The sequence below is a fragment of the Vigna umbellata genome, chromosome 2 (assembly GCF_029865625.1).
Source record: "Vigna umbellata cultivar VRB3 chromosome 2, Vumbellata_1.0, whole genome shotgun sequence".
In the NCBI taxonomy this organism is placed as follows: Eukaryota; Viridiplantae; Streptophyta; class Magnoliopsida; order Fabales; family Fabaceae; genus Vigna; species Vigna umbellata.
Window position 1 is genome coordinate 15,271,354 of NC_142166.1, and position 15,769 is coordinate 15,287,122.

The 15,769-nt window shown below is 35.5% G+C and overlaps 1 protein-coding gene and 2 pseudogenes across 1 annotated transcript; all 3 read left to right on the top strand.

Annotated features, from left to right (window-relative positions):
- LOC124830932 (E3 ubiquitin-protein ligase RGLG2-like) lies at nucleotides 1-3,965 on the top strand. The gene is made up of 12 exons (XM_047304801.2): nucleotides 1-252; nucleotides 513-749; nucleotides 1,113-1,197; nucleotides 1,278-1,418; nucleotides 1,510-1,623; nucleotides 1,717-1,814; nucleotides 2,483-2,562; nucleotides 2,656-2,761; nucleotides 2,880-3,007; nucleotides 3,107-3,293; nucleotides 3,486-3,542; nucleotides 3,657-3,965. The coding sequence occupies exons 2-12, from the start codon at nucleotides 525-527 to the stop codon at nucleotides 3,735-3,737; spliced, it is 1,302 nt and encodes a 433-aa protein (XP_047160757.1). The 5' UTR covers nucleotides 1-252; nucleotides 513-524; the 3' UTR covers nucleotides 3,738-3,965.
- Nucleotides 3,966-7,769: 3,804 nt separating this feature from the next.
- Nucleotides 7,770-8,419, top strand: LOC148203482 (uncharacterized; annotated as a pseudogene).
- A 541-nt stretch (nucleotides 8,420-8,960) lies between these two features.
- Nucleotides 8,961-10,887, top strand: LOC124830934 (aldehyde oxidase GLOX pseudogene; annotated as a pseudogene).
- The last annotated feature ends 4,882 nt before the right edge of the window (nucleotides 10,888-15,769 follow it).

Sequence of the window (15,769 nt, forward strand, 5' to 3'; positions counted from 1 at the left end):
GAGAGGTAGGACAACTGAAGCACCAAACATGTTATATTTTGCCTAAAGTGGGTGAAGCGACAGAGAAAGAGGAGAGAGAAACTTCGAGGAAACAACCTTCACCGTTCATCATCATCAGCAATCCAACAACAAAATCAATATCCATTCTTATCATTTCTCTACACTGAAACTGAAACTGACACCTTTACCTTCTACCTTCTACCTTGATGCCCTTCAACTCCAACTGCCTCACCCTCTCTCAGTCCCTCCAAGGTATCATTTTTCGTTTCACCTGCTTCCAAGTTTTCAATCGATTTACTTAAAGAAAGAATCTTTTTTGAAAATTATCATTAGTTAGAGAAATTTACAACAAAGAAGGATAATGGGTATGGTAGGAGATTTGGAACCAATGTGAGTGGATTAAAATGCAGATTAGAAGAAAAAATTAACTGTTTTTGTTGAGAATGTCTTGAAGAAGAACGGTTCTGTGGGCTTTGATTTGAATGTTAAATGGGGTTGCTGGGTTTGTTTAGGATAGAGAATTTATGGGCGGATCAGTTTCAAAACGAAGGAGTTCTAGGCGACGTTCGTCCTCAAATTTTTTTCCTCGGTATCAATCGCCTTATTTGCCACAAAGCCAAGATCAAGGGCCTGTGAGGCATTACGGGTATTCATCTCAAAGCAATGGTGGTGGTCCTGCTCCAGAACAAGGAAAGAGATCAGATGGGAAGTATTCAAGGATAGGTGATAATTATAAGAGCCTAGACCAGGTAACCTTTTATGCTCCTTCATTATGAAATTGCTTAAATGGTTTAGGTCTTGGGTGTGCTTGGTTTTTGTAGAGTATGTTGGTTTACACTGAATGCATGCAATGCAACTGTTCTTGTATTTTGAATTTAATCTCTTAGGTTTGAAAACCAGAGCCTATTTCAGTTCAGGTCTTGAATAGCTTAGATTAAGTTGTTGTAACTATCTTTTTGTAATTCTTATCTTGACATTGTCATTGTTAGTGCCATTGGTCTTTCTGATTAATGTAAATGTTGGATTACTATGCTGACTTCTGGTGCTACACCAGTAATCATTTTGAATTCTCATATTGGCGTGACATTCTGAAGTGATGTTTCATATTTAAGGTAACTGAAGCTTTAGCAAATGCTGGCCTAGAATCTTCCAATCTCATTGTTGGTATTGATTTTACGAAGAGTAATGAGTGGACAGGTGTTTCCCTTGTCGACTAACCATCTTCATCTGCCTCCTTTGTAATTGTGTTTAACATGCATAACTTGTTTCTGTATTAGGTGCAAGGTCATTTCAAAGGAGATGCCTGCATTACATTGGTCATGAACAAAATCCATATGAGCAAGCTATATCTATCATTGGGAAAACTCTATCTTCCTTTGATGAGGATAACTTAATTCCCTGTTTTGGTTTTGGAGATGGTAATATAAGAACCATTGTTATGAATTACATTCATCTATCTAGTATAATGTTCCCGTGAGTTATATTCTGTTTGGATTTTCATATTGGCAGCATCAACTCATGATCAAGAAGTTTTTAGTTTCCATCCTGATGAGAGATTTTGCCAAGGATTTGAAGAAGTGTTGGGACGATATAGGGAATTGGTCCCTCAGTTAAAACTTGCAGGTATTGAAAGATTGGTCGAACATCAATTCATTTTTTCTTATTGTATCTGTTACCAGCTCTTTGCTTATTCTATTTTTGCTCGACTAATGGCAGGACCAACATCATTTGCCCCAGTCATTGAGATGGCAATCACCATAGTTGAGCAAAGTGGAGGCCAATACCATGTCTTAGTGATTATAGCTGATGGCCAGGTTGAGGGTTATTTGAATTGAATTAGAAAAATATTTTTTTAATTACTCAATAAGTGTATCTTGAGATCAAATAATCAAAATTTACACCAAATAGTGTGCACACTTGCACATGAATTTTTTATATTGATGTTTTTACCTTCTCATGGAGGGGTGAGCTGTATGTTCAGTGCTGAACATCTAGACCTTCCTTAAATATTACAATACTTTCACACATTATTTAAGTAACCAAGTCAAGGCAATATTTGTTGTATGTAGTCAATGGTGGAGCTAAGGATTTTTATTTTGGGGGGCTAAATAAGGACAAAAATCAGGCTTTGTTATATAAGAAAGGAATTACGTGTAGAACCTTTTCCCCTAGTGGTAATAACTAATAACCCTAGAATTATATATTTCAAAACAAGGTTAGATTATGGGTAAATTGAATGCTTTTATCACGTAAGCATTGTTTTATCCAATCTTCAAGTTCTGTGGTTTAGTCATAAAATTTGGTTGATAATTGCTTAATGAAACTGAAATCAAAGAAAGAATCAGCTGTAGTTTTCATAAGGAATTATCAATAATCTTAAAGATGATATTTAGCATAACAACATACTGGCATGGTGTGGTCATGTCTCTTATCAAGCATTAGGTTAAATGAATTGATGATGATTATAGAGAACTTGTTGCAGGTGACGAGAAGTGTTGACACTGAGCATGGTCAGTTGAGTGCACAAGAAAAGAAAACTGTGGAAGCTATTGTGAAAGCTAGGTAATCAGCTGTCAGTGTTTGCTTATTCCTTTTCATGGTTATAAGTTTCCTAACACTGTCTATTGTCATCATAAAAAATGTGTTTATTACCAGTGAATATCCCTTGTCGATCATATTAGTTGGGGTTGGAGACGGGCCGTGGGATATGATGAAACAATTTGACGATAACATCCCAGCACGAGCGTTTGATAATTTTCAGGCATGTATCTTCTGCTAAAAATTGTCAGTTAGTTCTGCTGTTTCTTTGAAGTATGGTTTGTTTATGATCTCAATAATGACAAACTTGTTCTTTTTTTTTTTTTTTCCTTCTTCTGTAGTTTGTGAATTTCACAGAAATAATGTCAAAGAACATGGATAGGTCAAGAAAGGAAACTGAGTTTGCATTGGCTGCTTTGATGGAAATACCCTCCCAGTACAAGGCTACAATAGAGCTTAATATATTGGGGTAACAAATATTGAATTCTTTTCTTTACAGGCTTTTGCTGCATTGAATAGATTACTGTTTATGGAGCCATCTAATAAGCTGTATTAACTTTTCAAACAGTACTCGAAGAGGGAAAGATATCGACAGGGTTCCTCTGCCACCGCCTCTGTACGGTGCAGCATCTTTCAGTTCCCCATCTTTCAATTCCCCAAAAACTTCCCGTCAGAACAGTTTTCGTCCCAGTGCACCATCTAGCAGACATGATGTTAGGCCGAACCCTCCCGCAACTTCTGCTTCTGATAATCAGGTATATACACTCTCTCTTGCTATTGGTTTTTCCTTCTTTAGTTTGCGGTCATTGCACTTGTCAGTACTCTCAATCCAGTCAAAAGTGTATTTTGTTGTTCACATTGGCACTAAAAAGTGAGTTTTCATATACATGATTGAATGCACACTCAAACTCTCAAGTAAAAACTATTCATTTGGGTGATCCTTGCAGGTTTGTCCCATTTGCCTCACCAATCCTAAAGATATGGCCTTTGGTTGCGGGCATCAGGTAAAGGAATCCAGACAAGTTTACTTTTGATCTCACATAGTAAAGATGATTGAATGCGTATTACAATTAGTGTTGGTTCTTTTTTTCTTATGAGCCACTTTTATTTATCTGCAGACATGCTGTGAGTGCGGACAAGATCTTGAGTTATGCCCCATTTGCAGGAGCACCATCGATACTAGAATAAAACTTTATTAGATGATCTCCTAAATCTTGTCCGTAATTTTTCACGTTGAGGTATGAAACCAGGTTGTCAGAGGAAGGAGGCTGAGTCCAAACCATTTTCTTATTGGCTTCGCATTGTACATATTTTTGGCATTTATTTGTTTTAGCCTATGCTTTGAGCGCATTTCATACTGGAGTTGGATTTGCTTTGTTACTATATTCATTTTATGCAATTCATCAATATAATATTTCATACTTGTACATTCTGTGGCTTCTTTCATGGTTATGAATCTCTTGTTTGTTCCATTATGAGTTAATTTCTCACACACCATTATGATGTGAAGGGCTTGGTTCGTGTCTTTTTCAGCATGATTGCACTTGTAATTGTAATGTCTTGAGAATATGTACGATGGCACAATGAGTTAGGCTTGCTACCTGATAAAGTAATAACAGAAACAAAGATCCTGTCTTCTGGAATTTGATTAATTAAATGGATATTTTTTTGTATATTCAAAAGAAGAAAAATGTAATTTTACCAGTCCTATAATCCATTTGGGTATTTATTTTTAAGTTAAATACGATTTTCATTTTCAAACTATTATGAAAACTTGTGTCTAGTTTTTGAATTAAATTATAAAATACTTAATCATGTACTTTATGAAAATTAATATTTTTAATTATGTGGTTTGTTTTGGAAAGGATGATTTAAAGTATGTGTCTAAATATTTTATAATGCAGTTTAGGGACTAAATATAATTTTTTATAATATATTTGAAACGAAAAATTTATCTTACCGCAATTTACATTTTCTATACAACACTGTAAATTTTACCTAATACTTTACATTTTTCTATTAAAAAAACAAACTATAATATTTCAACTGTATAAAAGCACTATATTTTTTTTATTTCAAATTTAACTTTGTCTCTTTTTTTTTTGTCTTTAAAGAAAATAAAAAATAATTGATATGTTACTCTTTCCTAAGAAAAACTGTTCCAGAAATGTATAGTAATGGTAAGATTACGAGCTATTAGATTCTGAGCTATTTTCATTAAGGAAAAAGTTTTCTTAATGCATTTCGCAAAGGTTGGTCTTTTTCTTTCTCTTGTCATTTGAAAGCTTCCTCATTGGCCATCGTGACCTCCATCCTTGCTTCTCCATCATCATTGCATTCCGTCATGCGCTAAAGCTGGTCATCTTCTCTTATCTCTCTATCGCCATTTCTCCATTTTATCCTTCTCGTCATTTTTCGTTGGTTTCTCACCATCATTTATACCGTCACATTCCACCTCTTTCGTGGTCTCGACCAAGGATTAAAGATGTCTCCTTTATCAAAGGTGTGGGCGTTTTTGGGTGAAAAAAAGAGTTTTCCGTAGTGTTGAGGTGCGACAGAATCATAAAGTCATGAGTACAGCTTTATGTTACATGAATGAGTTTTCTAAGAACTTATTAGATGATTTCGTGTATGTTTGTTTTACTTTTACGTTGGTTTGTAAATGTTGTTGGTGATGAATTTATTGTATATTTTATTGTAGGAGATTTTTTTGGCAAAAAGTTATGATTTGGTTCTTTACTCGCTTGTTGTTATTCTCAATACAGAAATCTAACAGTAATGTAAGTGAAAATCAAGTAAGTTTAGTTTTATGTACTGTTGATTAAGTGTTATGATTCACAAAAGAGAGGATGAGAGGATGGTCATGGAATGTGTGATGTTTGTCGAGTCTGTTTTCCCTTCTGCAAGAGAGTTATTATGTGTGCGTAACACAAGTTATCAATGACATTTGAGATCTTCACACGTTTACGGGGAACCGATTTGAAAACATCTATGCTTGAGTACTAGAGGGACAAATCGAAGCTCAAATAAGACCCTTAGAGGAATAAATGGATTATATACGTAGTCACTTCGATCAATAAGGATCGTTTTAGATTTGATCATATTGTCTTTTTTATTTTTTTATTAATGAATGAAGTACTTTTTTTATTATTGTAATGCTTTTATAATATTGTAATGTTTTTTTACTAATGCATGAATTACGTTTTTCAATTTCTAATCTATTATGTTAAATTCTTTGACTAGAAATGAATGAATTATAACATAATGAGTTAATCAAATTGAACCACCTATATAGGCTTTGACCTCCACAATTGAATAAATTAAGGTGTTTTTTAATACATTAAACACCACCAATGATGAGGAAACTCACTCATCCAAGGAAACAAAATGAAAAAAAATCATTTAAAAACAAAGTTCATGCAACCATAGGGAGACTAGTTATCCTGGCTAGGGAGCCACATTCAACTTTCTGTACAACTCCCCAAAATGCCTCTGGTAGTGGACTACAAGGACCTTGTAATCGATTACCAGAGACCTAAGTTGGGCACCAACGCTCATGGTTTTGACCCACCTTTGTTTAAACTACCTATCTGGGCTTTGGCCTCCACAATTGAACGAACTAAGTTGTCTTTTGATTCTCAAAACACCACCAATGATGAGGAAACTCACTCATCCAAGAAAAAAAAAATTGAAAATATCACTCAAAAACAACGTCCAAGCAACCTTGGGGAGGCATATTATCCTGGCTGGTAATCGATTACTAGAGACATTTTGGGAAGTTGTATAGAAAGTTGAATGTAGCTCCCTATCCACGCTAACTAGGATCCCCAAGGTGCATAGACTTTGTTTTTGAGTAATTTTTTCAATTTTTTTCCTTGGATGAGTGAGTTTCCTCATCAAAACTTTAAATCCCAATGCACATTAACTTTTTACTCAACTGTTTACTCAATAACAATGCTGAATGGAAATATCTGAATATATATTAGCATTGTCAATAATTATTGCAATAAACTTTCATTGAGTTAACTTTACAATAATCTTCATTTAGTATTGCCAACCTCATCTTAAAAAACATTTAATACACATATCACTGTCCTTTGGGACCATATCCAGCGTAGGGAGTTCTTAACGCACAACTCTTGTCATGTATGCGTCGCTCTTCCTTCATGTGCTTGTACATATCTATTTCCTTAAATTCTACAATTTTTTCTCCGAAACAAAACCCACCCCTCGAGTCAACCCATCTACACATAACTCATTCAAGACACTCTTACCAATCTTAACATTGTCATGCAACTCTAAAAATTAACCAAATAGTGTCTTTTGAATAAAGCTCTTCTGCTTCGGAGTCAATCTTCGATTCAAAGCAACAACTACCTTGGTTTTGAAACAATGTCGCATACACAACTACATCAAAAATAAACTTACCACATCATAACAATGCAAAAATAAAATAATGAAAGGGGATAATGGAAATACCTTACTCCCATTATCGAAGTCACCAGAGGTTTCTATTTCGCAACCCACAACCCAAGAAAGAGATAAAGGGAGAGGTGTGTCTCGGTAGTGAATGTTGAATTAGAAAAACACATCGCCCCAACAAAGCAGGGCAACGTTTTGACGTCAATGATGATGGAAGAAACCAGAAAGGGGTTGTCAGAGGTTGAATCGCTAGAGAAGATGATGGTCTGAGAGAGAGGAGAGAGAAGAGAGAAGGAAGTGAACAAAAATGAAAATGGAAGAGAGAGAACCAAAATGAAAATGGAAGAAGAGAACCAAAATGAAAATGAAGGAGAGAGAACGTAAAATAAATATGGAAGAGAGAGAACGAAAATCAAAATGAGAATCTTGTTGCCTTTCCATATCACTATTTAAAATATAAAAAAATTCAAACGAGCCAATAAATTGTTGACATGTGGCTCTTGTTGTTAGCATAAATTTGTTAACATATAATTATCTTTTAAGTAAAGGTAAGATAATATCACACATTATGAAAAATAAAATGATAAAATAAATTTTTATATTTCTGAAATGTTTGATATATTATATTTATTTTATATTTATCTTTCATCTTTAGTTAGTTTGTTAATATTTTTATTTGTATTTTGGGCTTAACCCATATTTTTTCTATTATAAATAGAGGACCCTATGTGTATATTCAACACAAGGAAGATTAATGTTATATATAGTTTTTCACTATTTTTTTTCAATAGTTTTTTCACTAAAAAATGTTTGGGATGAATCATCATTTTTACAACATATCCATAATGGGCAGTGAGCTCGATACTCTCATGCCTGCAGCTATTTTCAAACTCACCAGGAGAGTTTTTTTTTTTCAATTTTTTTCCACTTCAACTACAAGGTCCTCCTTATACTCTTATAAGGAGCCAAACCTTTCTCCAAGAGGGTCCAAATTTCTTGCGAACACTGTTATCACCACTGTCTTCACCATTATCGCCACTGTCATCGCTCAGACTCTTTGACACTGACATTATTGAAACACTAGCAAATATGGCTGCTGATGAAATTCGAGGAATCTTCAACATTGATTATCATGCTGCTTCTTCTTCGGAATCTCAATCCCCATAAATTGCTATGTGGATTGTAATCAATGTTACTGATAGTAGCATGCATGCAACAATACAATATCATTTAAGAATAGTTCCAAGAGTCGAAAAACCCATTAACACGTTGTTGAAGAAATCTACAGTGTTACTGGCTAAGTGTTGTTTGCATATGCTTGGATGAATTCGATCTCAATGTTGAGTGCTACACACTTCCATGTCAACACTTCTTTTATCAAAAATGTATTTCTTGTTGGCTACACACCAGTCAGACTGGCCCCATGTGTCGCCAACCTCTGCAAATCCTAAAAGACTAGCAACAAAAGTTTCATGATTAGGGTTTTTAGTCGATGTTGAAAGTTGCACATCGACTAAAGATAAAGTCAATTTATAATATATATATATATATATATATATATATATATATAAAAGTGAGTATAAACCTTATCTTACAAAACTGATTTTGTAAGGTTAAGTTAGGCTTAAAGTCCACTTCTTACATAAAAAATAAGATAAATTTTTATATTTCTTAAAAAAAAATAATGTTAATTAAAAAATAAATAAATAAAATAAAAAAACTGTAATTTTAAATTAATATAAAAAAATTTACGTGTGAAAATATCATTTCTCTTTCTAAAATAATAGAAGATATTAAGATGTCCTTCTCTTTATATATTTTAAAGAACAATTACCATATTATCTCTCTTTAAAAAAATATCATACGGAAAGATTGTGATGCATACAAAAGTGTTATTTCAAGATTCACTGAACTTTAGCCAGAATGATTGCACCATTTGAAGTGCATGAGTGCCTAGTATGTAGGCTCCAAGCAAAACGTAGAACTACAAAAGGACACTCCCTTCGAATCTGATAACCATCACCTTCAACAATGTTCTTCATATCTTGCAGTAAAATCATGATCACAATCCTATTTTTCTTGATTTGTGTTGGATTCAGCGATGGTGCCAATGTGAGACCGTCTGAGGGGAGAAAAGGGCAGTGGCAACTTCTCCTTAACAGCACTGGCGTGGTTGGCATGCATCTGGCTTTAACCTACAAAAACACAGTCGTAATGTTCGATCAAACTGGAGCTGGCCCTTCTCGTTACAAACTTCGCAGACGCTTCCATGGAAGCACGTGCAGCAGAAGCAGGCATGATATGATGGACTCCACATGCTATGCTCATTCTGTAGAGTATGACATTAGTACCAATAAAGTGAGGCCTCTGAGAATTGACACTGATCCTTGGTGTTCCTCTGGTTCATTCCTGAGCAATGGTACTCTTTTACAAGTAGGTGGAAATGAAAAAGGTGCCAAACGTGTCAGATTCTTTAGGCCCTGTGGGAATGACCAATGTAACTGGATACAATCAAAGAAAACACTATCTGATATGAGGTGGTATGCTTCTAGTCAGCTACTACCAGAACATGATAGGGTGGTGGTTGTTGGTGGAAGAAGAACTTTCACATATGAATTTGTGCCAAAAATTAGTCGTGGAGAAAAATCCTTTGACCTTCCATTCTTGCACCAAACCAATGACAGGAATGAAGGAGGGAACAACCTATACCCCTTTCTCCACCTTTCATCAGACGGAAACTTGTTCATTTTCGCCAACCGCGATTCCATCCTACTCAACTTGAGAAGAAACAGAGTGATCAAGACCTTCCCTCGGATTCCAGGAGAAGGGTCGAGAAACTATCCAAGCTCAGGCTCATCTGTGATACTCCCATTGGACCACAGAGACAACTTCCAAAAGGTGGAAGTTATGGTGTGTGGTGGTTCATCCACTGGAGCCTTTACAGCTGCCGCTAGGCGAAGATTCTTGGAAGGGTTAAGATCATGTGGAAGAATGGTGATCACAGGAGATAAGAACAAGTGGAATATGGAGCACATGCCCAAGCCACGTCTCTTAAATGACATGGTGATTCTCCCTAAAGGTGACATCCTAATCATAAATGGTGCTGAACGAGGGTCTGCGGGATATGACAATGCTAGAAACGCTTCTCTTGAACCTTTTCTCTACAGCCCCAACAAAAGACTTGGAGCAAGGTTCAGAGTCCTTATGTCCACCAAGATAGCAAGAATGTATCACTCATCAGCAACTCTTCTTCCTGATGGGAGGGTCTTGGTTGCGGGTAGTAACCCTCATGGGAGGTACATTTTTCACAATGTGGCATACCCAACTGAACTGAGACTTCAAGCATTTGTTCCACACTATATGGAAAGGAGGTACCATAGCTTGAGGCCTAATAACTTGACCATAGAATATGGTGATGCCAACCATGCAATTGAGTATGGGAAAGAGTTTAGAGTTAGGTTCTTCTTAATGAGGAGGCCTAACAATGAGATGGAGTTCAGTGCCTATGCACCACCATTTACCACTCATTCTTTTGCCATGAATCAGAGGATGCTGAAGCTGAGGTGCAGGAGCTTGCAGAGAAGTGGTGATGGGTGGGTGGTTGCAGTCTTGGAAGCCCCACCATCATCCCTTGTTGCACCTTCTGGTTACTACATGCTCACGGTTGTTAATGGTGGAATTCCAAGCATGTCTCAGTGGGTTCACTTTGGACACGCCTAAGCCTGTCTTGGTTCAATAATTCAGTTCCAGAGTAGTAATTAAAGAAGAAATTTTCTTAAGGGAGAAACCTGAAAGGAAGCTAATTTATGTAACCAAAAAAACTATAGTTAAATTCTGCATGGATTAGAAGCTCCTGGATCAAATTGTATGCCAGCAAAAATAATTTGAAGGTTATATACACAGAGCATACTTTTTTATTTCGGATAATGAACGTTCTCTTCGTCTTCAGCTCAAAATGTATTGCCATATGCGATCAGAAATTCAAAGAACATGTGTTAGCAAGCTAAATATTGCTATACTAAAAATCTTAACGTTCATTCGTTGATTATGATATATCAATAAAGAGTAACTTATAGCTAATTATTTTCAAAAATAACTTAATTGTATGATCCCGACAACTGAAAATGTCTAGGCACAAATCAACGTAGTAAGAGATCAAGACTACCTAGGATTGGCATCAACTGAGAAGGTTAATATATTATACAGTCCTGACCATCCATGAATGTTTAGGCCGACAACTCAGTTCAGGTACCGAGACCAACAAAGACGATCACCAGCCCATAATTACATGCAAGGCCAAGATATGTTAACTTAACTATTCCGGCGTAATCATACAAGTGATGAATTCATAGCTAATTAAGCAATAATGACCACTTAAAACTAATCACCTCACTTATGGTGAAGGTAAAAACCCATTAAAAAATAGTATAAGTAACTGGTTACCCCAAGGACCATCGATACTATTGTCATTTTAGAATATTAACTGCAATCCACATACACTTACTTGAACATAAAAGTAAGTACTCTAGCTCTGAAACCGAAACCCTTATGCCAAGATCATGACAACACAGACCACAGGCTAAGTATCCGTGAACTAAAGACTTCCATATACACCGATGAACCTATAGAAAATATATGTTTTATGAAGGTTATTTTGGCAATTTAAGAATGGATCCTGATATTTTAACAAAGAAATTTTAACACACTTTTGACAATGTCAAGTGTCACTAGCACATTGGTCCAATTCTTTTTTCTTTTATTTCTGAAATTGTGACATCGAAATTGATGAGAGTTTCAGAAAATTGGGATTCCAAATATATCCCTTACCCTATTTCATTAGAAATCACCGTTTTTTCTCTTCCTTCTTGTTCACCATCTTCGTTCTAGCTCTCCCTTTTGGTTTTCAGTCTCCCTCTTCCTTGTGGTTGTCGCTCTTCCTTGTCGTTCTCCTTCTACGTTTTCGTTACATTTCTCCGTCTTGGTTTCGTCCTCTTTGTTGAGTGTATTGTGCGAAATGGCAAGTTCCGGTAACCATGGTCCTTGGACGAGCAATGTAAATGCATTCTTCTTTCATTTTGTTCATTGCGTTTTCGGTTTGGATTTGGGTTTTCCCTGTTTCGTTAAATTTTTTGTTGTTTTCGTTTTAGGGCTTTTATGTTTTGGTTATTTTGTTTGTCGTTGATGCAGTTGAGGGTTAGTCACTCATTTTCAACAAAGTATATTTCTACTTTGAACGAGCATTTGACAGAGGAGCACCGGTCACTAATTGCGGAGATGGTGGACAAAGTGTTTTACGTGAAGAATCGTCCATGAACACTGGATTTTTTTCCCGTGAGGCATGTCCACCAATCCACCTCCAATGAAGACTTATGTGAGGATGGGGTCACGAAGACGTTACAAGAGTAGAGTGCTTAGGACTCCTTACACTGGATTCCTTAGAATAAAATATGAGTGATATTTGTATAGATTTCTTAAGAGAAAGTAATACAAAATTGTACATAGATGAACAAATGTTTATAATTTGGAATATATTTTGTTCAATGTTAAGAGAAAGTAATACAAAATTGTACATATTATTAATCTTAATTGAATTTCCTTTGTTATTGTCATTGTGAAATGAGGTTTTGTTTGAATTGTTAATGAATAAAGTGGCCACTTTGATTAGTATTGATGTATTTGATGGAGGAATGAAACAATGCTTGTGACATGATGAAGTTAGGTGAAGTCCTGGAACTTCTGCACCAAAAAACATAGTTGTAATCGATTACAACTCTTTGGTAAACGATTACACGAGAAAAAAGTGGAATTTGTACAAAAACTTGTACTGCAGGAGCCAGTTGTGGTAACATAGGTGACCATAGTGTAAACCTTTATATTTTTGGCATAAATACAATGGTTTTGGTGTGATTTTGTTGTTTAGGTGTGATTTTATTGTAGGAAATCATGTTTGGACACCCCCTGTTGGACATAAGAAACAATTTTGTTGAGTTGAATAAGCTAGGTGAAGTCCTGGAACTTCTGCACCAAAAAACACACTTGTAATCGTTTACACATGTTTGGTAAACGATTACACGAACAAAATACAGGATTTGTACAGAAACTTGTACTATAGGAGCCAGCTGTGGTAACCTAGGTGACCATAGTCAAAAGTTTTAATTTTTTGGCATAAATCCACTGGTTTTCACTTGATTTTGGTGTTTAAGTGTGAGTAGAGGTTGAGAAGTCATGTTTGGGCACCCCATGATTGAGGAAAGGAACAATGTTTATGAGATGAGCAACTTAGATGAAGTCCTGAAACTTCTGTACAAAGAAACACAGTTGTAATCCTTTACAGATGCTTGGTAAACGATTACACGAAGAAAATTCAGGATTTGTACAGAAACTTGTACTGCAGGAGCCAGCTGTGGTAACCTAGGTGACCATAATCAAAATTTTTAATTTTTTGGCATAAATCCACTGGTTTTCACTTGATTTTGGTGTTTAAGTGTGAGTATAAGCTGAGAAGTCATGATTGAGCACCCCATGATTGAGGAAAGGAATAATGTTTATGGCAACTTTGGTGGTCTTCACTTGATTTTGGCAGTCTTTGGTGGAGGAAAGACCTAATGTTGGTGTCATGACCAAGTTAACATGCTGTCAACTTTGACCTTTGCTTGCTATTTTAATGATAACTTTTTCCACCGACCTCCAAATGATGTGATTCTTTTTTTATTAGAAACTAGACTCAAAAAGCTTTCCATTGACTACTAGTTTGTAATTTTTGGACATCTGAGTAGGTACAGTTTATTCCTTAATGTTAACGCTTTATATATTCCGCCAACTCTGACCTTTGCTGGTTGTTTTGCTAATAACTTTCTCCACCGAATTCCAAATGAGTTGACTCTTGTTTTGTTGGAATCTAGACTCAAAGACCTTTCAAATTATGTTATGGTAATCAATTTTAGGCCTTTTTTGCCATTGTAATCGATTACAAGGACCCTGTAAACGATTACACGAACAAAAATATGGTTTTGTACTTGTGTTGAAGGAGCCAGTTGTGAGCACATAAGTAGCCAAAAAAAATTTACGTTATTTTTTCATATTTCTTGAATGGATGAGAGTTCTTTTTAATGTTTAAGTGTGAGTAGAGTCTGAAAACTGGGTTTTGGGTAGTCTTTGGTGGAACAAAGACCCAATATTGGTGTCATGACCAAGTTAACATGCGGCCAACTTTGACCTTTGTTTGCTATTTTAATGATAAATTTTCCCACCGACATCCAAATGATGTGATTCTTTTTTTATTAGAAACTAGACTCAAAAATCTTTCCAATGACTACTAATTTGTAATTTTTGGACATCAGAGTACAATTTATTCCTTAAAGTTAACACTTTATATATTCCTGCCAACTCTGACCTTTGCTGGTTGTTTTGCTCATAACTTTCTCCACCGAACTCCAAAGGAGTTCGTTCTTGTTTTGTTGGAATCTAGACTTCAAGACCTTTCAAATTATGCCTTGGTAATCAAGTGTAGGCCTTTTTGGCCATTGTAATCGATTACAAGGACCCTGTAAATGATTACACGAACAAAAATGTGGTTTTGTACAAAAGCTTGTGCTGTAGGAGTCAGCTGTGAGCACATAAGTACCCAAAAAAATTTTACGTAATTGAATTTGATATTTTTTTGGGCACCTGTGTGATGTGATTATTTTTTTAGACACCAACACTCAGGCTTATCAAGGTCGCTTACATAATTGATTTTTGTACCAAACACCCATAACCTAATAAAAGTTTCAATATATATGGTCGAACATCATTATTAGAGAACGTATGGTACTATATCAAAATTGAAATTTTATTCATATAATATATTATCAGTACATATTACCCAACATTTATAATCATGATCTTTTGTATATAAAAAACATGTACAAGTTCCAACTCGAGTGAAAAATTTCTTTCGATCGAGAAGACCCGTGAGAGTGAAAGTGATGCTCCAGACAAAGTGAAAATGGTGGAGAGAGACGAAGAAGAGGGTTGTCATTGGACCTGCAGTTGTAACATCAACAAAACAACAAGGGTCGAGAAGTTGGTTAGGGTTCGCGCAGTTCTACTTTCTAAAAAACACCACGTGAAGGGCTTTAATGCTACAGAAGACGGACGTCCAAGACAGCGAGAAGATGATTTTTTAGGGTTTAGCGAGAATGTTAGTCTTTGAACACCAGAAAGATAGGAGAACTGAGAGAGATGAGGGAACACGAGAGGTCAGGCGAAAGCGAAATTGTGAAATGCAAATGAAAGAAGAAGCGAAAGCGCGAAATGAAATTTCGTATTTTTTTCTTCCCATAATACCCTTGCCTAATCAATTGCATATTAATTTATTTTCTTAAACATCAGCCAATAGATAACCGCCATGTGGCGTTGTCAAAATTGTGTCAAGAAAATGTTGTTAAAGAAACCTTTTCCTTTAAGAATATTTTGGTGCTCGAGTCGAGTAAATAATTACTATTTTAGGTATGAGAAAACTTTTTACTTTAACCAAGTATACACAAAGATAAAACAAGTAAACAATAAAGCATGAACATAAAAAAGTTAACTTCCCTCACTTTCAATGATTTGACTACTTTCTTAAAAAAATTATGTTCTAAGGTGTAATTAAGATAAATAGAATGAGAGGGAAAAAAAGTTGCAATTGAAACGGTGGAGGAAGATGATGTAATGTGCTTCTTTCATAATTCACATGTTTGGCTTTGTATCGACTATGTTATTGCTTTTTACTATTTACACATTGAAAATTTGTTAAGTGTGGAGAAAGTGGAATGTCGCATGATGT

What these genes read in the sequence shown, in the direction of transcription:
- LOC124830932 (XM_047304801.2), top strand. Translation starts at nt 525, where the DNA reads ATGGGCGGATCAGTTTCAAAACGAAGGAGTTCTAGGCGACGTTCGTCC. An exon ending in CCCTCAGTTAAAACTTGCAG is followed by an intron (nt 1,624 to 1,716) that starts GTATTGAAAGAT and finishes GACTAATGGCAG; the next exon opens with GACCAACATCATTTGCCCCA. An exon ending in TGATTATAGCTGATGGCCAG is followed by an intron (nt 1,815 to 2,482) that starts GTTGAGGGTTAT and finishes AACTTGTTGCAG; the next exon opens with GTGACGAGAAGTGTTGACAC.